General features: G+C 37.1%; 1 protein-coding gene, 2 long non-coding RNA genes and 1 pseudogene across 3 annotated transcripts; 3 read left to right on the forward strand and 1 right to left on the reverse strand.

The window, feature by feature from the left end:
- The first annotated feature begins 7,914 nt into the window (after window positions 1–7,914).
- Window positions 7,915–9,755, forward strand: LOC149255861 (putative carotenoid cleavage dioxygenase 4, chloroplastic pseudogene; annotated as a pseudogene).
- An 8,499-nt stretch (window positions 9,756–18,254) lies between these two features.
- Window positions 18,255–18,698, reverse strand: LOC149255862 (putative methyltransferase At1g29790). Its single transcript, XM_089455149.1, has one exon. The coding sequence runs from the start codon at window positions 18,696–18,698 to the stop codon at window positions 18,255–18,257; it is 444 nt and encodes a 147-aa protein (XP_089311275.1).
- A 797-nt stretch (window positions 18,699–19,495) lies between these two features.
- Window positions 19,496–19,997, forward strand: LOC149255863 (uncharacterized). Its single transcript, XR_016266419.1, has 2 exons — window positions 19,496–19,764; window positions 19,922–19,997. It is a non-coding gene; the product is annotated as an uncharacterized LOC149255863 (long non-coding RNA).
- Window positions 19,998–20,136: 139 nt separating this feature from the next.
- On the forward strand, window positions 20,137–20,668 carry LOC149255864 (uncharacterized). The gene is made up of 2 exons (XR_016266420.1): window positions 20,137–20,291; window positions 20,501–20,668. It is a non-coding gene; the product is annotated as an uncharacterized LOC149255864 (long non-coding RNA).
- The last annotated feature ends 3,960 nt before the right edge of the window (window positions 20,669–24,628 follow it).

The raw sequence follows: 24,628 nt of genomic DNA on the forward strand, positions 1-24,628 counted from the left end.
AAATTATGCACCCCACCATATATGGTTGACCATAAGAGAAGTTCCTTGAGATTAAAAGATATGGAGTATTTCTTGACCCAATATTGTGTTTTTTGGAAGAGCTCAAATGGGGTGATTCTCAAGTTGTAAACAAGCAAGAAGAAGAAAAGTTAATCTTAGCTACGGGATATTATTGGCATACGATTTTTACCCACACACAAACACGTGATGGCATACTAACCATGTTAATTTATCACCCAAAAAAAAAACTTCCTGCCTTCCTTTGAAATCTATGATAATTGACATGCCCATATCAACCAAGCTCATATCCATTGGGTTAAGATCATCATCCAAGCCCATATTCATTGAGATGGGTAAATAAGGATGCAGGAAATTAGATTTTCTATTAGTGTCGATTTTATTGATGAAGTAGAACTAGATGTAGTTCCCCTTGATGTATGTGAAGTGGTGTTCGAAATTCCATATAGTAGGATGTTGTAACAGCCTTGGTAAATATTCCATGTAATAAAAGTTTAAAAAAAAAACCACTGATGAATGGGACACTTATTCCAAGCTCAATGTTGGGAAAGACATCCTAGGGGGGTGTTCATTTGGTTGATTATAGCTAAGGAAATGGGAAAAGTCAATGGCTAAGGCTTTGGAAAGAAAAAATGGTATTTTTCACACAATTAATTATGAAAATAATGGAAATTAGGAGAAAAAGGAGGTGAAAGGTCACGTGTTGCATGTGAGGAGGAAAATGAAAGAAAATAGAGGCCTCATTCATAAAAGGGCTTCTGAGGATTAGTTGGTAACTTTTTGTCAGTTCAATTTTGGAGCACTCTCATTATTCTCTCTCTCATACTCTTGGATACTTAGAGTTTTTTCTTGGAGCACTTTGACATTGGAGCAAGAAAGGCAAAGAAGGCAAGAGGAAGCAAGGATCAAGTAGGGAAAGGCAGGATCAAGAAGCTACAACGAGCTTCAATGTAGGTGTCGACTTGCATGTGTATTTTCCTTGCTAGATTTGGTAGGCATAGTATTGCAGGTGGTTCTTTTCTAGCATGGAATGGGTTTTTCCAAGTGTAACAATGTTCTTCATCCTAGCCTTGCCATTTTCGAATAGCCATGGTGATATGGGGTTCTCATGTTTGGTTGAGCTAGATTGTCGAATGGCTTTGAATCTAAGTGATGTGGATCTCTGAAATGATAGAACACATGGCCTAGTAACCCATGAACCAGACTGTTGGTTGTAATAAAGCCAAATTTTGTGTTCCCTCGGATGGCCTATGAACCATTGTTAGTGAATGGAAAGATATACGGTAAAGCCTAGAGATGGTTTTCTCTTTGTTGGACCTAGTAATCTTAGTTTTGAGATATGCAATAAAGCCTAGAGAGTGGGTCTTTGTTTAGGGCCTAGTGATCCGGGTTTGGATTGTGGTATTGCCTGAGAGACTAGGGGACAACAAAATTCCTCACGATGTAGGTGGAGAAATCCGGTGGCATCCATGCTTGTTTGGCCTAGTGATCGGGTGGAGATCACAGTAAAGCTTGTTACGATGTGTTCATTGTGTTGGCCTAGTGATCCAGGATGGATTATGGTAAAGCCTAGTTTTTATTGATGCAGGTGTGCTGGTTTAGCCTCGGTATGCCCTGGTTGAGTTCTTTTGGTTTGAGTCCCACAATCATGCTTGGAATATGGCATGGGGGTGAATGCCTGAAGAGAGATTTGGCTCAGCCATTCTATGGTCGGGTGGAACGTGGTAGTCCCATCTCCGATTGGTTTATTACATTCATTAATGAGAAATTCATTCCCTTGATTTCCATGTGCAAATGTACTGATGTATATATGGATTTTGATGGCTGATATGTTTATGGTATTTTTGTTCCTATTATGCTAGTTATATGTAGATTTTGTGACAACAACTATGTATGGATCTCAACATGTTTTAGCTTGTACATGAATGGATAATGTGTCTATGACCTAATAAATGAATATGCAACAAATGGAATGAGGGAACAATGGTTCATAGCGATTCTCAGATAAGTATGCAATCCCTACACTTAATTATGTTGTTTACACCTGTAGGTTACATGTCGATGATATGTTTAACGAAATGCTTGTCATGGCTAGTAGGGGTTTGTTTAAGGTCTTTTTTATCTTATTTCTTTTGCATCATTGTTTCCCTATACTTTTATTGATTTCAAGCTTTCATTCCATTCTGAACAGTGGCCTAGGCTCTAGGCCTGAAAATTTTGCTTAAATCCTGAGGCTGCTGGCACAAAACTAGCAAGTTTGGTCCATAGTCACTGGGTTGCAGGCCTATGAGAGTGACTTTAGGTCTCTGGTCACTCCCTTGCCCATAGTATGAGAGTGGCTATGGCCTTAGAGGTCTAGAAGAACAGTGGGACCCATAGAAAGGCTTTCTGAGTGGTTGACTTGTCTTCTGAGGGTTTTGTTGATGATGTTGGATGACTGTGTGTGATGTTTCGTTGATTCCACTTCCCTAAGGTTACCTAGGAGGTTGAATCTGATCATAGTAGCCTCTCGTCTCATGTTTACCCCGGTTGGCATAGTTACTTGGGTGGATGTGGGAGGAGGGGGTTACAGATGCAATCTTCATGCGAATATCCAACCAATACTGCCTCAATAAGGATGGGAAATCCTTCATCATCAACAAAGACAAGGGAAAGTCTAAAATTTCATCAGTAAGTGATAACCAAACCAAGAAACTAACTAGTTCTAGCAAGAATTATGTTTTATTGCTTTTATGAGAAAATTAGTCTATAGAAGAGATAGTGAGAGCAAAGTCATCCTTGGAGGGGTGTACTAAGAAATAGAAAAACAACTAGAATAGTTTCCATAGGCATAGAAGAATGTTTTCCAGAATCCTGGAGGGCTATCGCCCAAGAGGGGAGTGGAGCACGAGATCCAACTATTGCCAGACTTCTGATTACCAAACGGTGGTGATAAATTCAGTCCATTATAGAAGCAAGTGATGTAAAGAAGTAGTTGCAACAACTATTGGAACATGGTATCATTCAACCAAGTACATCACCATGTGGGTCATCCATAATCATTGTGCTAAAGAAGGATGAGACTTAGCCGATGTGCATATATTACATGGAATTAAACAAAATTATGTAAGAATAGGTACCCCCCGTTGAGGATATATGATCTATTGGATCAATTGCAACAACTAAAATACTTCGCCAAGCTAGACTTAAAGTCTAGATATAACTTGGTTCAAATAAAAGAAGAAGATACTTGAATGACTACCTTCAAAGCCAAGCAAGGTTTTTCCTGAGTGGTTAGTGATGTTGTTTGGCCTATGCAATGCACCAACTACACTTATGAGGTGAATGAATGATATACTATGCCCCCTTATAGATTCATTTGTTATTGTTTATTGAACTGATATATTAGTATACAATGCTACCTAGGAGGATCACATATCACATTTGACACGTGCTAGAGACTTTCAAGAAACACTATTTGTTGGAAGATCTCAAGAAGTGTAAGTTTACATGATAGTCTTTGGTGTATCTAGGGTATGTGATAGGTGGATGAGAGTTGAAGATAGATATTGCCAAGAAGGGGGCCATCATGAAGTGTATGATGCCTACTAATGTTTTTGAGGTCATGAGTTATATTGGGCAACACAACACTTGAGGAAATTCATAACCTCATTTTCAATGGTAGCATCACCGCTCCACACCATAATAGATGCATGGTAATAGTTTCTAGTGGGGAAAGGGTTAACATAGTGCCTTTGAGGACTTAAAGAAGAATATCAGTCAAGCACTAGTTCTATCATTATCAAATTTGCCTTTGAGGAATTAAAGAAGAATGTCAGTCAAGCACAAGTTCTAGCATTAACGAATTTGCAACATATCTTCAAAGTGGTGATAGATGCGAGGGGGCATACTATGGGAGTGATCTTGATGCAGGGAGAAATTTCTATATGCTACCATTATGAAGTATTTCATTGGGAAATTTTTAACTACCCTACCTATGACATGGAGCCCCATGCCCTAGTGCAAGATGTAAGGAAGTGAAAACATTATCTGATGGAAAGGAGACAATAATCCACATAGATCACTAGCCATCACATTTTCCGCATGCCCTAAGTAAGCTTAAAAAACCAAGTGTTACAAGTGGATAAGGTTTAAAAAAAAAAAAAAATTAGCAATTGTATAAGAGAGGCAACACAAACAAGTTGGTCAGCATGATTTCAAGGCCACCCACATCAAATATCACAACTTTGGGAAATTTTATGCACATGAATCCAATCACCCATGATTATTATAAAGAGGCATATTCATAGGATGGGGACTTTAAGGAGGTGTTTCAATAGTTGTAGAGCCAAATACATGTGCATGATGGCAACAAAACAATTGACTACGATCTCTAGGATGAGTTACTCTACAAGTTGAATAAGTTATGTGTTTTTAAAGGTGAGTGATTGCAACTGCTTAGAGAGGCTCACACCTCAAATGTTGCAGGAAACTTTGGTATAGGGAAGACAATGGCTGACTTGTAGATCTATGTGTATTGGCCTAATATGCAAGAACATGTAGCTAGGTTCATAAGAAGATGTGTACTTTGTTTTACCAACAAGCCTAGTAATAAGAATTAGAGTCTATATCATCCCTTGGCTATACCCACTCATCCTTGGGTAAACATTTCCATGGACTTTTTGGGAGGTTTACCAATAATCAGGAAGGAAAAGAAACAATGAACGTATTCATTGAATAGGTTTGGGTGCACTTTGGGATACTAGGAAGCAATTTTCAGATAAGGACACAATATTTCTCAATGTATTTTGGACTACATTGTGGGAGAAGATGAATAGAAAGTTAAAGAGAATTCCATCTGCAGACAAATGGGGATACAAAAGTAGTCAACAAGATATTGGTATAACTTTTTAGGGGTTAGAATCAGATGTATCTGAAGACCTAGGATGAAAGTATGGTATATACACAACACTCTTATAATAGAACAATCCACACTTCTACTAGTAAGTCCCCATTTGAAACTTGTTTAGGTTGTCTGCCACCTTCACCTTTGGATATGACATATGGATAGAAAGGAGGAGTGAGGGAGGATCTTACAGGGAATGCCTTGAGGGCTGGAAACTTGCTGAGAAGATCAAAAAGATCCATATACAGATATAAGAAACACTACAGAAGTCATGGGAAAAATATAATTCAAGGCTTGAAGTCAAGGGAGATACAATATGGTTATAATTGAACAAGGAGAGGATACAAGGTCTTGGTAAGAAAATTAAAGCTCTGGTATATGGTCCCTTTAAGATATTGGAAAAGGTGGGAGATAATGCCTATGGAATTAGTAAACCCCCATCCATGCGCATTCACTCAATGGTGAACATAGAGAATTTGAAACTCTATGAGCTTTTCATGTTGAATCAAGAAGATGAACATGTCCGATCTTCTATAGAGGATTTAGCCCCAGATGCTCATGTAGAGTTGACAGAGAATAGACTTTCGTAGAAGAGGTCCAAAATTGCAAGATAGGGGAAACCTTTGGCATATTGGGTTGAAAGGACAGCTTCTAGGCAAAGCTAAATTAGACAATTGAGAGAAGGTGGAGGAATTTTTTTCTAACCTCTTTTAGTAGAAGTTTTTGGGGACCAAAATCCTCCCAAAATGGGGAGGTATGATCTAGATTAGATCATTACATTGTTTTTCATCCATCTTGATGATTTTAGAGTTGAGAAAGTGGAGGGATTGACTCATACGACCATTGTTTAAGATGGCATGACCCAGTTTGGCAAATTGAGGTTTGAAACCTCTTAGGAATACTTTGAGGCATCAACCAACATTTTTTGGGGGTATAAATTTGTTCCTTCAACATACACACTTTTGTGTTGTTCTGCAAATACAAACCTTTCCAATGACACAAGGATTGCCTCGACCAGAGTCCATATACAAAAATTATGCAACTCGTAAGCTAACTTTCCTTTTTTTTACCACCATAATTTGAGAGGATGACACATTAAGCCCCATTATTCATGAAAAATGGGCTAGCCATGTGATCATGATGAAAACGACTCTAGAAGAGTCAGTTTTGTAACTCTAGTTAAAAGCTGAATGAGTCAAACCTAACCACTAGTAGGTTATAGAGCTATGTTATAACTGGACCATTAGGAGGAAAAAAGGCATCATTCTATTGAAGTGTATTTTGTTCCATAGATAAGGGCAAAAATAAAATTAAAAATATTTTTATATATTGAGATGTGAAATTTATTAAGAATTAACATAAATCTATATAAAATAATTAAAATTAAAAAAAAATCTTATATATAGAAATATGAAATTTAATGTAAAGAGATTTGATCTCTAAACACTTTATAGATTTAAAATTAAATGTATAATTTTTTATTTTTTATTTTAAATTTAAAATAAAATTAACTATATAAATAAATGAAATGAAATTGTGATTGCAAATTTTATAATAATTTTAACTTTTTCCAAAGTAAATAAAAAACATTTTGACTGAAATAGTTTCTTTGAAAACTAGATTAATCAATAAAAAACATTTTGACTGAAATAGTTTCTTTGAAAACTAGATTAATCAATTAATCAATTTTAGCGTTTCACTTGGAATCTCAAATTGAATTGATTGATAAGGATTACCTGTTCATCGAATTACATACACGCAAAAAGTTGATAAGAATAATGCTGCTACTCAGCCCACTAGTTACAGATAAACCATAAGAATTGGAATTGGATTGTACAATTCTTATTGGATTGTACAGGATCTAAATTGAAAGATGTCAGTATAAACATAATCGGATAGGGTGGTGTTTAAACTGAATGAGGTTGGGAGTATTTAGTGTTTAAATTTTTGGAAATTCTGGTCATAATAATTAAGTTTTAGGATTTTGAATCGGATAGGGTGGTGTTTAAACTGAATGAGGTTGGGAGTATTTAGTGTTTAAATTTTTGGAAATTCTGGTCATAATAATTAAGTTTTAGGATTTTGAATGAGCAAGAGATTTTTGATGGGGTTAAATTTACTTTTATTATAAAAAAAATATATATATATATATTTTAAATACACTAATAATTAAATTTTTTTAATGATAATTAATTAACCATTTAATATTTATTTTCAAGTGAATATTACCTTTTACCTTTTCTTGTGATTAGAAATAAGTGATCGGTGTTATGGGATTTGGTATTTGAAGTCGTTAGATCTTTAAATATTATGTATATGGAAATTTGGCATTTGAAGGGGTTAGATCTTTAAATATTATGTATCATGACATGGCTAATGTAGTTGTAATTTAAATGTTATGTATCATGACATGGCTAATGTAGTTGTAATTTGACGATAACATTTGCGGCAACATTTTTATCTTTTTCTTGTGCTTAAAAATAAGTGATTGGTGTTAAAAAACGTTGTCATACAGCAAAACGCAGCTAGTTAAATTTGCCTCCAATAATTGTACCAGAAAAAGTAAACTTTAGATTATTTTATTAAAGACAAAATCCATACAATGGATTTTCCCAATCCATTTCCTCGTGCTCTGCAAACATGTATCTTGGGATTTTCCCAATCCGTTTCCGCGTGCTCTGCAAACATGTATCTTGGGACTTTCCCAATCCATTTCCGCGTGCTCTGCAAACATGTATCTTTCGGTAAACCAAATGGTCGATGGTGAACATCACCATATGTATCTTTCACTGGTTCAGATTTTTTTAACTTAAAATATTTCAGATTTTAGAATATTTTAGAGTTGGATGTAGATTTGCAGATTTCGGAATAGTTAGAATGGGTGCCAGATTTTGGAATATCTAGAATTATACAATCAAAAAAATCAATCAATAAATTTTAATAAATTGGAAAATATTTCCAAAATCCACCATAAAAATTTAGAACAAAGTATCACATAGGGTTCTCCGCTGGAAGCAAATAGAGGAGTCGGCTCACAATGGAGACCTGCAGTATCTCCTACTCCGCTGTGTCCATGGCAGCTAATTGCTCCATAAATTTGTCTTCTGTATTTAACATTCCGACAAGATCATACTCGCATACTCGCCATTCTCACCCTATAGTTTTATTCTCTGTGAAAACCGAAGAAAAGCTCCCGGCTCCTAAGAACAAACCCGCTGTCAATGGCGCTGGATCTCAAAGTAATGATCTGAAATCCACGCCCACTGCTACACTTCCCTCAGAAGATCCTCTTAATGGCATTTCTTCTGCTTTGGCGGCGGTTTTATGCAATGCTGTGGATGATCTTATAAATAACTTTATCGATAATCCGCTGAGGCCTTCCGTGGATCCAAGATTTGTGTTGGCTGGAAACTTCGCTCCAGTGCAAGAGACTGCACCAGTGGAGTGCGACAAGATACAGGGCACTCTCCCTGCCTGCGTCGACGGTGTTTATATCCGCAATGGGCCGAATCCGAGATACGTCCCCAGAGGCGGCCACCATCTTTTCGACGGCGACGGAATGCTTCACGCCGTCAGGATCAAAGACGGCCGAGTAACGTTCTGCAGCCGTTACGTCCGCACGCACAAATTCGTGCAAGAAGAGACGGCGGGAGGCCGGGTGGTGCCCAACTTCTTTTCCGGTTTCTACAGCCTCGGCGCCGGATTGGCCAGGGGAGTCCTGTTCAACGCCAGAGTGGCTCTCGGCCTCTTTAATCCCTACAATGGCGCGGGATTGGCCAATACCAGTCTCTTATATTTCAATCGCAGACTGATGGCGCTCGAGGAATCAGATCTGCCATACGCAATGAAGGTCACGGAATCCGGCGACATGGTCACTGTCGGCAGGTATGACTTCGACGGGAAACTCTTCATGGCCATGACAGCACATCCCAAGATTGACCCCCAGACGCGAGAGCTTTTCGCTTTCCGTTGCAGTTTCATTCCTCCGTTTCTCAATTATTTCAGAGTGTCGCCTGCCGGAGAAAAAGAACCGGACGTCGGAATCCTGTCGATGTTGCAGCCGTCGTTTATTCACGATTTTGCGATAACAAAGCTGTACGCCATATTTCCCGATACCCAGATCGTGGTGGACCCCATGAACATGATTGTCGGCGGCGGCTCTCCCATGGGCTGCGACCCCGCTAAGGTCCCGCGGCTCGGCGTTCTCCCGCGCTACGCAACGGACGAGGCTGCGATGAAATGGTTCGAAGTCCCGGGCTTCAATTTCTTCCATTCGCTCAACGCGTGGGACGAGGGCGACGAGATCGTGTTGATTGCCGCGAATTTGTACCCGGTGGAGCACGTTGTGGAGAGAACCCATGTGGTCCATTCCACAGTAGAGAAGGTCCACATAAATTTGAGAAACGGGATTGTATCCAGAAAGCCATTGTCTTCAAAATGTTTGGAGTTGGGCGTCATCAATCCCCGGTTCGTTGCCAAGAAGAACAGGTATGCATACATGTCGATAGGAGCACCGTTGCCTAAACTCTGCGGGGTCGTTAAACTCGACTTTGATATGGTGGAGGCGATGGCTGCCATGGAGTGCGTGGTTGCGTCGAGGTCGTATGGCGAAGGTTGCTTCGGCAGTGAGCCGTTCTTCGTGCCCCAGAGTTCGGATCCAAATGCCAAGGAGGACGACGGGTACATCGTGGCTTTTACCCATAACGAAAGCACCGGGATTTCCTGTTTTCTGGTGATGGACGCGCAATCTCCGACCCTTGAAATCGTGGCCTCCGTTGAGCTCCCTGCCAGAGTTCCGTACGGCTTTCATGGCCCCTTCGTTAGCGATGCTGACTTGGCAAACCAAATCTAACTCCGAGGTGTGTTTCAGAAATACAAATGACATTTTATTGGTACAAGCTGGCATGGACTATTATCGTCAAGTTTTAGCACTATTCTTGTCAAATTTTATGAGTTTTATGTGGAATGAAAATTTTCAAATGTTATTGAAAAAATTGGCAAAATGTTTAATTTAATTTTTATTATTTTATAAAATTGAATTATTATTATTTTAAATTAATATATATGGAAAATTTGAATCAATGACGTTTTTATAAATAATGCTTTACCCATGCGAAGAAATTCTTATATAAGAGGAAAGATTATTTCTAGCGGTCGAGAATAAATTCTTATTCTTCTCACTTAAGGTCCTTTCTAACAATTAAATAACTAGCATTTGCACCTTATGTTGCAAAGGAAATGCCGTAAGGCATAGAGTGGGGAAGAACATCATAAAGGGGAAGAATAGAGACATGTATAGAGTGGGGAAGAATAGCATAGAGTGGGGAAGACTAGGGACATGTGAATGGACATTGTTGAAAGCAAGGGTGGATGATAATGAGTTACAATTGCAATAGTTAGTTATGTGTATTTTGTAAATAATAATAGGTTGTGGAAGAATTTATAAAAAGTAAGTCATCAACTACACAATTGATATCTACAGAAATAGAAGGCTAGAAAACAAGAATTTTAATTTATAAGATACAATTTACATGGTTGATCAACATGTAGAAACCCCTTGTGTCATCGCTCTGTCCAAGTGGGGAATAATAATATGACAGTGGAATCACTATTGTGAATATGCAGAGACATAATACTATGGCATGCTTATAGATCGTTGTTGGCTGAATGACTTGCAATCGGCTTTCAAGCTGCTGGTTCACCATAAGTTGGATCTACAAAATATTAGTTGGATCTAAAGAACAAATAAAGCTAGGATAAAAGGTCCAAATTTATGAAATTATTAGTTTCTTCCTTCCCCACCTTTCCATTGTTGTTATTATTATTATAATACTAATAATATTATTATTATCATTACCAGATAGCTCCGTGGATGCCATCAAACATTTAATATTAATTTTATTAGAACAAATCAAGGTACGGATAGAAAGCTAAAATTTCTGAAATTATTAGTTTCTTCCTTCCCCTCTTTTTCGCTCTTAGCACTATGACACTTCCTTTCACATCCTACAGTGGATTGAACTTGCAAGAAAATTCGAGGTGAACCCTATACCTTTGCCTCTTCTGTTCATTTTTGTACAGAAGGAGGTATATACATCTTCAGTTCATATTTCTAGCCATTATCAACACCCAATACATGCTTTTGTATACAAGGAATTAAATTTTCATCATGTTTGAACTCAACTATTTGCCTTCCAAGGCTCGCTAAAATGGTTGTTGGGCTGAGGGCCTCCATTGCAAATATTTTTGTTGACAATGGTCGTTACAGAGAGTTTATTTTCAAGCATTTTCAAGTGGCTTCTGTGGATGAAGAAAGTGCAGCAGTAGTTCTAGTAAGTTGATCATTCTATACAAGAAATTCCCATCTGAAGCCCTGAGTAGGCTATGAGTGAGACTTTTTGCCTCTACATAAGAGTTCATTAGATAATGTGTTCTACAAACCCCTCTCACATACTCAACTGCATGACTGCCCTATTCAAGAAGCCAGTTATTCCAATAAGCAATGAAAATCACCTATACAATTTACCAATTACAACAACAACCAACCAACAACAAAAAAAATGTACTCAGCAGACTAAGGCAACAAACTGGTCAAGTAATAATCCTCAAAAGGGCCAATATACTAGGACTCTCCATTCAACTAGGTATTACCACCTATATTTTATCTTGATTTAAGTATATTTCCAGTAACAATTCACCAAACTGTAGTCAGCCTATGTGATGAAACAATATCACCAAAAGTTCAAACTACGTATGTTACCAATAAAACTGTTGGATAAACCTATAAACAATCTTAATCATCCACTTCTACCAGCCTTCTTAGTATTAGGATTTTAACAACATGTGTGTGATTAAGTTGTTTCTCATCTTTTATCAGCTAGCACGTTTGACAGAAAAGAATTACAAATTTCCTACCTCCACTATCTAACAGATCTGCTAATTTCTGAATCATTCAAAACTTGAACAGGGCCAATATATTGAAATGACACCATGAGAGCCTCAGAGCTTATGCCTCCATTTATAAGCTATCTTAACTAAGCCATTTCTTTTGGTAATCCAAATAACAAAAAAACCATTCCATTTCTTGCCTTTAAAACAGATATTTTCATCTAACAACTTCTAGTGGCACGCAGAGGCAGATTCATTGAATTTTACAATTCACGCCAGTCTTGGTATGCAGAGGCAGATTCATTGAAATCAGATATTTCTTTCAGCAAAATATAACAATGTGATGAATATGTTGGCAACGATTAAATGATCCCTGGTCCACTGCAACGAGGAGAACATGATTCAATAACTATTCGAAGGCGCTACATGTACAAATGTAGTACACTGTTTTCTTCTGCCAAAGCTGCATTTATGGTTGTGATTATCATAGTCTTGTTAGGCATTGAAGTTTTTTCTAGATCACTCCCTAAATCAAAGGCAGTTACAGATGAATTCGACTCTGAACTCTGCAAGAGATTGGCTCTTAATTGAACCGTAATAGCTATGGAAATTTATTTATAAAAGGTATGCCATCAACTACACAATTGATATCTACAAAAATAGAAGGCTAGAAAACAAGAATTATAATTTATAAGATCCAATTTACATGGTTGGTCAACATGTAGAAACCCCCTCCACTACAAATATTTTTATTGGCAATGGCCCTTATAGAGAGTTTATTTTCAAGCATTTTCAAGTGGCTTCTGTTGATGACGAAAGTGCAGTAGTAGTTCTAGTAAGTTGATCAGTCTATAAAAGAAATTCCCATCTGAAGCCTTGAGTAGGCTATGAGTGAGACTTTTTGCCTCTACATAAGAGTTCATTAGATAATGCGTTCTACAAACCCCTTTGACATACTCAACTGCATGATTGCCCTATTCAAGAGCCAACTATTCCAATAAGAATGCGAATGAATATCACCTATACAATTTACCAATTACAACAACAACCAACCAACAAAAACAAAAAAAAATGTACTTAGTAATAATCCTCAAAAGGGCCAATATACTGGGACTCTCCATTCAACTAGGTATTACCACCTATATTTTATCTTGATTTAAGTATATTTCCAGTAACAATTCACCAAACCGTAGTCAGCCTATGTGATGAAACAATATCACCAAAAGTTCAAACTAAGCATGTTACCAATAAAACTGTTGGCTAAACCTATAAACAATCTTAATCATCCACTTCTACCTGCCTTCTTAGTATTAGGCCTTTACCAACAGGTGTGTGATTAAGTTGTTTCTCATCTTTTATTAGCTACCAGGTTTGACAAAAAAGAAGTGCAAATTTCCTGCCTCCACTATCTAACATATCTGCTAATTTCTAAATCATTCAAAACTTGAACAGGGCCAATATATTGAAATAACATTTCATTTGCTCGAAATTGTTTCAATCTATGATTGTTTATATAATCGTCTTACAACTTGTATATTTTTATAGAGGAGTGTGGTTTCCTAACATGCTTATGTATGAAATTAGGTCCAAGATAAATGGCAAGAATTTGATTGATTTTAACGTTTGAGAATTTTCAAAGCATTTCAAGTTCAGCGAAATAAAATACTTAGCTTGTTGCTTGTCTACTTTACAGTTTCCAGCAGCAAACAGAATTTGCTTTTATACTGGAGACTAGCCTTGAACTCTTAAATAGAACTCTACACATGTATCCTTTCTATTAAGAGTGCTGATTTTTCTCTGTTCATTTTCTTTTCGACTGTGACTAATGCTTGTTCAAAACAATGTTGTCAGACTCTTTTCGGACTCCTGAATCTTGCCAAGTCCACTGAGTCGCCGCTGAAAAGAGTAACTTGTAGACACTCTTCGGTCATAATCCCCACTTGCCAGACTCCTCTGAAACTTGCCAACACATATTCTGAGTATTTTTTTTTCTCTTTGCCAAGCCTAAAAGATTCTGCTGAGTCTTCCTGAGTCACAGCCCAGCCGAGTCTTAGATGAGTCCAAGTCTAACAACATTGGTTTGAAACAATTTCTTTTTCAAGTCAGGTCAGCACATCTTCCTGTCCTTCCCACAATATTTACGTATGTGTCCATGTGTGTAGGATGTGTATGTGGATCTATTGCCCACTTTATTTCGTTTGAGTGAATCAATCATTGTTAAGATGAACTTTACAACAAACCAGTTTGTAAGTGAGGTGTCATGAACATACCTCTCCACAAAAAAGCTGAACTCTTATGCAATACAAAAGTTGTTTCATCTATGGAATGAAAATTTTGTTTGATACTACCAGATTCAAAATGGATCGAGAGAAGTTTTTGTCCAATGTTTATTGAGAGTAAAATTAGTCTTTTAACTAGATGTTTGGTATAGTCAATTGTTAAAAATGGTCAACTAAGGTCAAATTCCACTATGGACGGCTCCTTTGTATGAGATGATGATGGCATTGGATTCCTCTTCTCGAGAGGACCAATTTCGACCTAAAGCACGATGGATTCTGACAGGCAGAAATGTATATTTGAATTCAAGCCCACAATGTTGGTTTTGGTCAAGGTCAGCCCCACAGTCATGTAGGCTCATGAAGCCCAAAAGACATCACCTTTGACACACATTGAATTGTATAAATATAAGATGAGTTCACTCCATTTTGGCATCATCACACATGATTCTCTCTTTCCTCTCATGATGGATTCGACTTTCTTTGAGAAACTATCTCTCTCCCATACGTGCAAATTTTTGAAGGACAGATTTCCTGTGATTTTCTGCGGTTGACTTTTCCAGTACACAGAGCAGCATAGACCAGGCACTTTGCCCAACTATTTGACTGCGACTTTGATGGATTATTACTCTGGATTGGGTAATTTAATGCATATTACCCATTTAATGCAGTAATTTAATTTTTTTAGGTACTTTTTATATGCTATTTGTGGAGGTAATATTTCATTGTTCTTACAATAGGAAAGTCCTCCTTCAGCAGCTAAACCACATGTCATGATAAGAAGTCAATGAAGAGTTTTGTTATAAGAATTTGTTGATCTAAGTCCAATCTTCTCATTGGATAAAGCAGTCAACAGTATGTTTGAAGATATGATCCCTTTGGCACCTCTGCATCAGTATTCTAAAGCTAGCAGTCCTTCCATCCAGTCACCTGTGCTCACATAAATTCAAGTCTTGTAAATAAAGATGTCCAACAAGCAAATTTGTTGAGGATCAAATAAGTGACTCTAGGGATACATATATTTATTTGGATTTGATCAATGAATTAAAGAGAGCCCCATGGAGCAATGAAGAATCGAGTTGTTGGCCTAGTTCTCTGAACCATTAAGAAGGAGCCAAGTGTTCCTATTGTTCTAAGCACAAGAAACAATAAAGGTCTGCTATACAATGGAGCTATCTCTCTTTTACATTCTGGGCATAGGTATGCTTTTGAATAAGTCTTTTGAAAAGAACTTTATTCTCCTAAGAGGCCAATAAAAGTGCAAGAACAAAAGAATATGCCAAAGGTCATTTCATGAAGCCAACCTTGGAGAAATGATTACTCTATTCTCGATCTTGTGGTATGGAGGCAGAAATGTTATGGCTCAGTGAACTCTGTCTTATATTCTCTCTCGCTTTTCAATTCAGACAGTGAATCCGACCTATTCATGCCTCTTTGTTCTCTAATTTATTGAAGAGAAAAAGTTTTGTTAATGTCGATTGTTTTATCTAAGAAGATGCCTACTTGTTCCTTGTGCTTGTAATAAGGCCAAGAAGCCTATGTCACATAAAGCACTGCTATATACTATCATGCTCTGTGAATTTGGCCGACCAGTATAGGTCATTGGGGCTGTGATATCTTGATCTCCGGTCTATAAGAGAAGAAAGGTGGTGGACTTCTCATTCCACATATTTGTAAGGAAGCGGAGAATCTTTTAAAGGAAAGTTCTAAGGCCCTTCATAATTTAAGGAAGTCGAGATTTTGTATGCATATATTTGCAAGCCTTGAAAAGACAATCAGTGGGCATCCTATGTCATCTATATTAGTAAAATCAAGGAACCCTATTTTGTGTATTGAAGAAGAGGCCAAGTCCTTATCACTGTTACAAGCACACACACACACACACACACACAAACACACACACATATATATATATATATATATATAAGTGTTAAAAGCCTGTTCCATTCAAGCCAACTTGCAAATCAATAAGGAACATATATTCATGTCTTTGAAACCTTCATAAGAGGTGCCCTGAAGCCAATAAAAATAGAGGATGTAGTTATGAGAAGGGATGGTCCCTTTAGACATCAACCTGAAAATGATTTTTGAAGAATAGTAAAAGCCCTCGATAATGCCATTATCTAGCAGTTGATGTGATTTTGTTGAGAAGGTTTAGTGGCAGCCCTCCATGTGATCCTATTTTTGTCTAGCAGCTGAAGGTTTGCTGATTCACTTGTCTTCATTATGCCTGCACAATACTGGTTATGATAGTCTATACTTCTGGATTTGCCAGAATAGTTTTGACTGGAACAGAAAGATGATATTTGATGTATTTTATTACATCTATATGTTGATCTCATATCACGTGTTTGTAAAATTTCTTTTTGATGAATATATCACTTTTTCCATACTGAAAAATAAAATTAGAGACAACCTTGTATGAAGCAACATGGTCTTATGTAATTTGTTCAGCTTAATTTGACGGTGCACGTGCTTTTTGTAAATTAACAGCTTGTCTATGGCAAATGTGAAGTACATTGAAAACCTGTCAATTTGTCAATTTGCAAAGAGTTAAAAGTATATCCTTTACTGAATCGTGATAATAATTAATTTCTTGGTATATGTATTACAAACTGATTCATAATGGTGTTGGATTGTAAGCAAGGGTAGTCCCTACAGATTTGATGGGAGATCGAGAAGACTATACAAATAGTTAACCCAGAAGATCTCACGCAAGGTTACATATTGAAAAAAAAATATATCCTATCTAGCTAGACTACAACGGATCTGTGACTGCTGCATGTATGGACGGTTCTCTGAGAGGCAGAAGCACATCCATCACTGCATTCGTCAAAGAAGCAAAGCCATTACTGTATTCATCAAATAATATGTTTAGACCAAAAATATCAAATAATATGTTTAGACCAAAAATGAGAACGGATCAATGGAGAAGTATGAACTTAAGCCAAGATTTTCTGAAAAAATCATATAGAAATTTTAGGGTCGATAAGTTTCGAATCTCTATCGAGGTTCATTATAGGACATGGTGGAGATTTATTATATGATGGTGATAAACCTTGATAAATATTTATTATATGATGGTGATAAACCTTGATAAAGGTTCGAAACGCGTCACCCTAAAATTTTCCATGTGATTTCAAATTTTGACAAATCACAAATCAGAGATATGAACTTATTTGTTCAGTAAAATTACATTACACATAAATCTTGTCGCATTAAGCAAGATATTTTAATTATCTACAGAGACAGGGACTAACTGCCTCGCAGCTATCCGCCTTTTTCATTTTGGTTAAGATTACAAATCTGTGAAGGTTGTATTCGGCGAGCAGTGAACACTGTGGCCACTGGACCACGATTGTGATTATTAAATGTTGTTATATTTACTATTCGCTTTCTTCACTGAAGCTTTCTCCCAAGTTTTCTTCACTGAAACCTTCTCCCATTCGTTGGCGCAGCTGCTCGAATACTCCCACCCTACATTGTAGTTTGGGACATCCAGACACATCAAGCTTCACCAACGATCTCAAGTGCTCAACTTTGGGCAGCACCTGTAAATTGGAACACCGGCGCAGCTGAAGAATTTGGAAGCCCTTTAGATCCCCAACTGAGTCTGGGAGCATTTGCAGAGCACAGCACCCTTCCAGGTCAAGACTTTGGAGAACCGTTAGCTTCCCAACCGAGTCTGGCAGCGTCCGTAGAGCACGACACTCGCCCAGGACAAGACTTCGAAGGCCCACCAGATTCCCAACTGAGTCTGGGACAATTTGCAGAGCACGGCACCTACTGAACATGGCCATTGAATTTCAGCCCTTGACCATTACAGACGAACCATCCACATTTTTTCAAAAATCAATGAAAACCATGGCACGGTAGAAAATCCAGAAATTCAAATTGCAGATCTGTTTTATATATTAATATGAATATGAAAATCTTGGAGCCCTAAATCAAACCGAGATACATGAACCATACACTGAAAGTGGCAAATATCTTAAAAACAGGCAAGGGCATCATATATATTCCCATGATTGAAAATTAAAAATTTCTCAAATAGAAGTACTGTAAAAGCCACCAAGCTAAACTTTACCTTCTGAGCATCTTTGAAAAGTTTCCTAATAAACAAAATCAAAAGTGTATCAATTTCAGATCTCTCACATGTTTCTGCAGTTTCTTCTCAGAACCCTCACCTAATCATAGAGTACAAATTCCAGCAGCTGTGTGGGAATCCAATTGCTCAAGACATGCATAGAATGAACAATGTCCAAAGTATTTTCAAAGAATGGCAGCGTCTGTGTTATAGTGATATACATGAGAATAACCCCTCTGGATGCAATGAAACTGTTGAAGGGCCCGTTCAAGTTCATAGAAGTCGTAATAATTGTTACATTCCACTCCCTCATTCTCATGGCGAAAGTTCCTGTTCCTCCTCCGATGTCCAACCCAATTCGAATTGTCTTCTTCTTCAAATTCAATACCTCGTCGACAGAGTAATCCATGGAGCCATTGCCATTTACCCACCTGGTTTTCTCCCGGCCTTGAAGATCGAAGCAGTCTTTGCAGTCATCGAAGCCCTTCTGGTATTTTCTCTGAATGAGGCACGAGTAATTCCAGTAGCTGTGTGGACATTGCATAAATCAATGTTGGATTTTTTCATCATCAAATTCATATAATTATGCTATATTGTATCGAATTATTCTCATGGTTAGGCTTCATATCAGATTGAAATGACGGGCTGCTTTGTAAACTAAGGAATATCTCATTTTATTTTATTTTAACTTTAACTCACCAATCTAATTAGATTATTAAATAATACATATTAAATTTTAAAAAATTACCAATAAATTAATGAAGACGTGTCATAAATATTTGGGTAGCCATAATGACATTTCAAAGCCAAAGTCAAAATATGCATTGTGGCAGTACTGATGACAATTCAAACACATGAATGTTTCATGGCCTCCACGTTCTTAGTGTCCTTCCATATAGTCATTTGAGGCTTGACACCACACTGAACTTACAAACAGTTTCATCATCTATGGTTGTGTGTATAAATTAAAGATGCAATGTGGCATTATTGGTGACAATTCAAACACATCAATTTTTGCATGGCCTCCACGTTCTTATTGTCTTTTCATATACTCATTTCAGGGTTGACACCACACTTGAAGCTTACAAATGGTGAAGCTTACAAACGGTTGGAGATCAGATCTCATTTGCTGTTGTCTGTATAAATTAAAGATTGGTTTCAAGTTTGCCTGGAAATAACATTCATAGCAAGATTAAAGTGGTATCGTCACTGCAACTATATTTAGATTAAACTGGGATCATCATGGCAAATGAGCAGCAGCCTAGGCGGGGAGTTGCTACTGACATTAGGGAAGATGCAGGTCCTGCGATCTCAGACCCATCTATAGGTAATTAGCTTACTGCCTCCATAGTATATCATGCTACAGTATACAGATATACATGACACCCTGACATGACAATGGTCTTGATCAATGTTGTTTTGGTTTCCCCTTTGTTTTGATTTAAAACAGTGGAGGAGTGTGTATGTAGTGTTTATTTGTTAAATTGATTTAATTAATGTAGGACTTTATAAAGTGCCACATACCAGGGAAGCCATCTTCATTGGCACAATGCCTCCTCCAGGTACTGCTGTGAAAGAGAATGCAGAAAAAGCGGGTATAACCCCTAACGGTACGTGAAACCATCAAACCTGCTCTATTTGGTTGCAACTGTTTAGCCCTAATCTTGAAGTGATGGGATTTTCCTATCAGTTGTCGAAAGCCCTATTTAGCATCTAAGGATTTGTTCCCCTTTGAACCCACTTTTGCCCTGCTTACTTATGGAGCAGAGAGAGCTATTGACAGACCTGGTAAACTGGAGCCAACAGCTGCAGATGAATCGAGGCTCAGCTCCAGGATTATAAACGCTTAGGGTTTTACTACCCCTTCTCCTGGTAAGATCACCAAGTTTCAACATAGCAATGTCAATTCATTTTAATTATGAGCCTTTAATGACAAAGGCCTCGCATTCCTGTGCACCGCCTGATATTTGTAAGACACTTTTCAGTATAAACAACTGACAACTACATAGAACTGGCTCTTCTCAACTGCAGCTGAGCTTCAAAACGAAGATCTCACCGTGTCTGGCACTAGGAGAGATTACCCATCTGTCCAAGAGTGCCTTGAAAATTTGAAACTTGTCCCAAGGCTATTTGACAGGTACAACATTCTTTGGCTTTTGTTCAAGAGGATGCTTAAATACTACATGCAAGTTTATCCCAATTTTCATGTTGTTAATCATCATCTATACATACCTTTATGGCATGATCTGTGTATCCGTATGTGGGCGTAAAGCCAGTAGACATGCTTTATTTGAATCTACATTTCTCAACTAATATGCCCTTTTCCACTTTCTTCATTCATTCCAGAATTGAGGAAAAACCTATAGACTTGATGGTAAAGTTCGGTGAAAGAGCAGTGGCATTTGCTGGAAAACTACCCATAGCCCAAACATGTGAAAAGCCTAGTTTGTTTCTACGAAAACATGGGATAGTTACTGCAGAGGACGTTTACCTGCTGCTATTGGTTAGTGTAGATATTGCAAACTTTGAGAGGAACGAAGCTCTGTATTTGGAATGGCTGGTGCAGGATGTTAGGCTTCCATCAGCTTTACCAGACGTTGGTAAGTTTTTCTGTAACACTGTACTCATCGTCTAGCTTAAGCTTTTACACTATGATATATACATTTCCCCTTTTCAAATTAGGAAGCAGCCTTTACTCCATACATGTAAAGTAATACAAAAACACAAAGAGTGCAATAATTTCTCTGAGCAGATTGGATTATTGTGTCATCTAAATCCAGATGTTGTCAACCGTTTGGGCCGAGAGATGGTGGAATATACATCATCCCCGTCATCACTGGCAGGAGGAGGTGTTCAGGGGCACTTATTTCTCTTATACCAGCAAGAGAAGCCATTGCCGAGCAACCTTGTAAATGAGATTCAAAGGGAAGGGTTTGATGCAAAAAGCTTTATCCGATCTCAGAACTTGGAGCATCCGTTTCCTGTTCTGGCTTTTTACTATGAGACGGAATGAATAATGTATAGCGCGTGATTATCTGCATAATATCACATCTTCATAACGAACACTGGTTAGCATGTATCTATCCTTTTTAGTAGCCAATTAAGAGAGCTAGTACATGTATATATCTATCTATATCTTTTCATTTCATTGTGAATCTGCTACAACCTGCAGGTATATCAATCTATGTGCATCTTTATGATTTGTGATTATTTTGATTATCCTATGTAGACCAAATTGAGCATAATATATCATCTTAACATCAATTTGCTCTCAGAGATATTCCTTAGTTTACAGAGCAGCCCGTCATTTCAATCTGATTTGAAGCCTAACCATGAGAATAATTCGATACAATACAGCATAATTATATGAATTTGATGATGAAAAAATCCAACATTGATTTGAGCCACCGCCATTTACCCACCTGGTTTTCTCCCGGCCTTGAAGATCGAAGCAGTCTTTGCAGTCATCGAAGCCCTTCTGGTATTTTCTCTGAATGAGGCACTATTTTCTCTGAATGAGGCACGAGTAATTCTTGCAAGAATATGCAGTCCAGACGACACTGTAAAATCAGGGGGGCTTTTCGCATGCTCTCAGGAAGTTGCAACTTCTTCCTGAAGCTCAGCCGTGAGCCCACAGATGTCAATTTACTCGTGCAAGAATATGCAGTCCAGACGACACTGTAAAATCAGGGGGGCTTTTCGCATGCTCTCAGGAAGTTGCAACTTCTTCCTGAAGCTCAGCCGTGAGCCCACAGATGTCAAGTGAAAGGTGAAACGTTTTTTCAAGGTTTTTAATATTTTAAAACATTTTTTATTAAATCAGACACCTAATCAGACGGTTGATTTTTGTTCAATCGTCTAACAAAAGATCTAACGACTACGATTAGGACAGAAAAGCATATGGGGGAGTTCACTTCAGAGGGAAACGCCTTACGGCGTAATAAACATTATTGTAATATTTTTAAACTTCACTAAATTTACATCATCCTATATAGTACTTATTATTTATATTTTTGAACGTTCAAATGGCTAATAAATTTTAATAATCCATTTATTTAATAATATTTTTTCACAATTTTATATATATATAAGAGAATAAATTTTAATAATACATAATAATAATAACAAGAATATTAAAATGGCTATTTAATATTTTTACGCATAAGGCGTTCATCTCTGAAATGAATTTCTCTCTTGTTTTGCTGTCTTCACTATTGTCCATTGATTTGATGTTAGACGATTCAGATGTCCTCCACCGTTGGATCCACATCTTGTCTAAATTGTTAGCCGACTCCTTCATTTACTTAATTTATGACAGTTGTAATATGATCCTAGACACGTGCCTCCACTTCACTGCTCATCACGTGATGTTGGGTTGAATGCGAAGGATCATCCAAAGTGATCCAACCGTATGAAGGCTTAGGGTTTGCGGGAAAAGGGTATGCTACTATTGTTTCAAACTCTTTTTTTTTGCTATTTGGGTTTTTCTTTGCCGCCACTCTGCTCTGTAACCGAGAGGAAAATCGCCTATGACCATGGCTGATTTCAATTTAACCTTCAATGGCTATATAACTCTATTTGGTTTTTGGTGGTTAAATTTTGCTTATATTGCACTGGATTATCTTCCTATGTTTTTTCTTCAATCTTCTCTGTGGCAGGTTTGTTATCCACAGGAAATGGTCTCAGTCTCGGGGTTATAGTTTTCATCCGCTTTCATTCTAAGCCAACTTAGGGTATGGCAAGGTTAGCTACCTCATACCCCACCAATTAGTGTTTTTTGAATTATTTTGTATCGGTTTGTTCCTTTGACTCGTTGAGTTTTGGTTCAATTTTGTTTATTGCACTGGATTCTTCTCTTGTGATTTTCTTTTTCAAGTTTTTTTGGGCAAGTTTGTTATCCACAGGCAATGGTTCCGGGGTTAGATAGTTTTCAGCAAATTATTGTATATGAATGTCGGGATGACTTTCATTCTTCATTCTTCTATTGTTTTTATTTATTACTTAATTCTATTTTCCTTCTGTTGCTCGACTTTGTTTAGGGAGCAAATTATTGTATATGAATGTCGGGATGACTTTCATTCTTTTATTGTTTTTATATATTTTGATAGTTCCACTCTGCTAATTTTTGTTTTTATATATTTTGATAGTTTCACTCTACGCTAAAATTAGTCTCTAGATATCATTAATGTTTCAATTTCTAATGTTATGTAAATATTTGGTTTGAGAACAATTTTTAATGCTTTTTGTAAATATTTGGAAACAAATTACTATATTTTGGAACCCAACTCTTATAAATTTTGAAACCCAACTCTTATAAATTTGGCTAAAATTTGCAGCTATGTTAGCTATATTTGAAGTTATCTTGATAGAAAGTTTTCCCCAATTTTCATAGAATGATGGAGTGAAAAACTGTATTTGTAATTTATTTTACATTGAGAAATAATGTTTTCAAAATTTGTACATGGGAAATTTTTGTTCCACTAGAGATCCCTCCCATAGGGATGAATATATTTGGAATTATCTTGATAGAAAGTTTTCCCCAATTTTCATGGAATGATGGAGTGAAAAAACGTATTTATAATTTATTTTACATTGAGAAATAATGTTTTCAAAATTTGTACCTGGGAATTTTTTGTTCCACTCGAGATCCCTCCCATAGGGATGAACATGGTGTCCAAGGGCGTGCAAAATGTTTTAGATTTACTTCAAATTGAGTTTACTAACATGGTTGGAGGTGATTTTGGAATTCATTGTGTTATTTTAGAGTGGGGAAGGGAGCATTAGCATAAAATATAATAGGGATGGGTATAATGCAACAAGTAATACTTTAAAGTAATTACTGGAGAGTAGATTCAGTGTTTTCACCACCGACTTCACAGCTTGTTAAACTAATTGTGAGATGAAATTTGAAATAAATAAAGCATTTTAAATGAAATTTCAAAGATTTTGTTCGGAATCGATTTACTTTTAATTGCTATGTTATTAAACTAAATAGCACATGAATATAAAAACAAATAACTAAATAGCATATGAAGATAAAAATAAATAATAGCCTATGGAGCTTTAGATTGATGGTGAATGGGTGCATTGTGAAGGCACTTTATGATAGGTCGCTGGTTCAAATCTTACATACCAGAAAAAGCAAATAATGAATTTTAAATGCAAGAGATATTATTGAACAGTTCATCTTCTTGATGACTTTTCACATTCCAGTTCACCCATCCGTTGAGGATTAGGTGTCAACATTCCCCCCCTTAATATGAAGGGATGTTGGTGAGTCCAAGCATCGTTCTGAATCTTTCAAGCTTTTCTCTTCCAAGCGCTTTGGTGAAGATGTCTGCAATTTGCTCATTTGTGGAACAATGACGGAGATGGATTGTTTTGGCCTCAACATGATGTCGGATCAGATGATATTTAGTATTGATGTGCTTAGTACGATCATGGAACTTTGGGTTCTTGGCCAAATTTATTGCA

Source organism: Pinus tabuliformis, chromosome 7 (genome assembly GCF_031772625.1).
Source record: "Pinus tabuliformis cultivar Carrire ecotype Pingquan chromosome 7, CPIR1, whole genome shotgun sequence".
Classification (NCBI taxonomy): domain Eukaryota; kingdom Viridiplantae; phylum Streptophyta; class Pinopsida; order Pinales; family Pinaceae; genus Pinus; species Pinus tabuliformis.

Excerpts from the sequence above, each read along its gene's own strand:
- LOC149255862 (XM_089455149.1), bottom strand. The coding sequence starts at position 18,698 with ATGCAATGTCCACACAGCTACTGGAATTACTCGTGCCTCATTCAGAGA.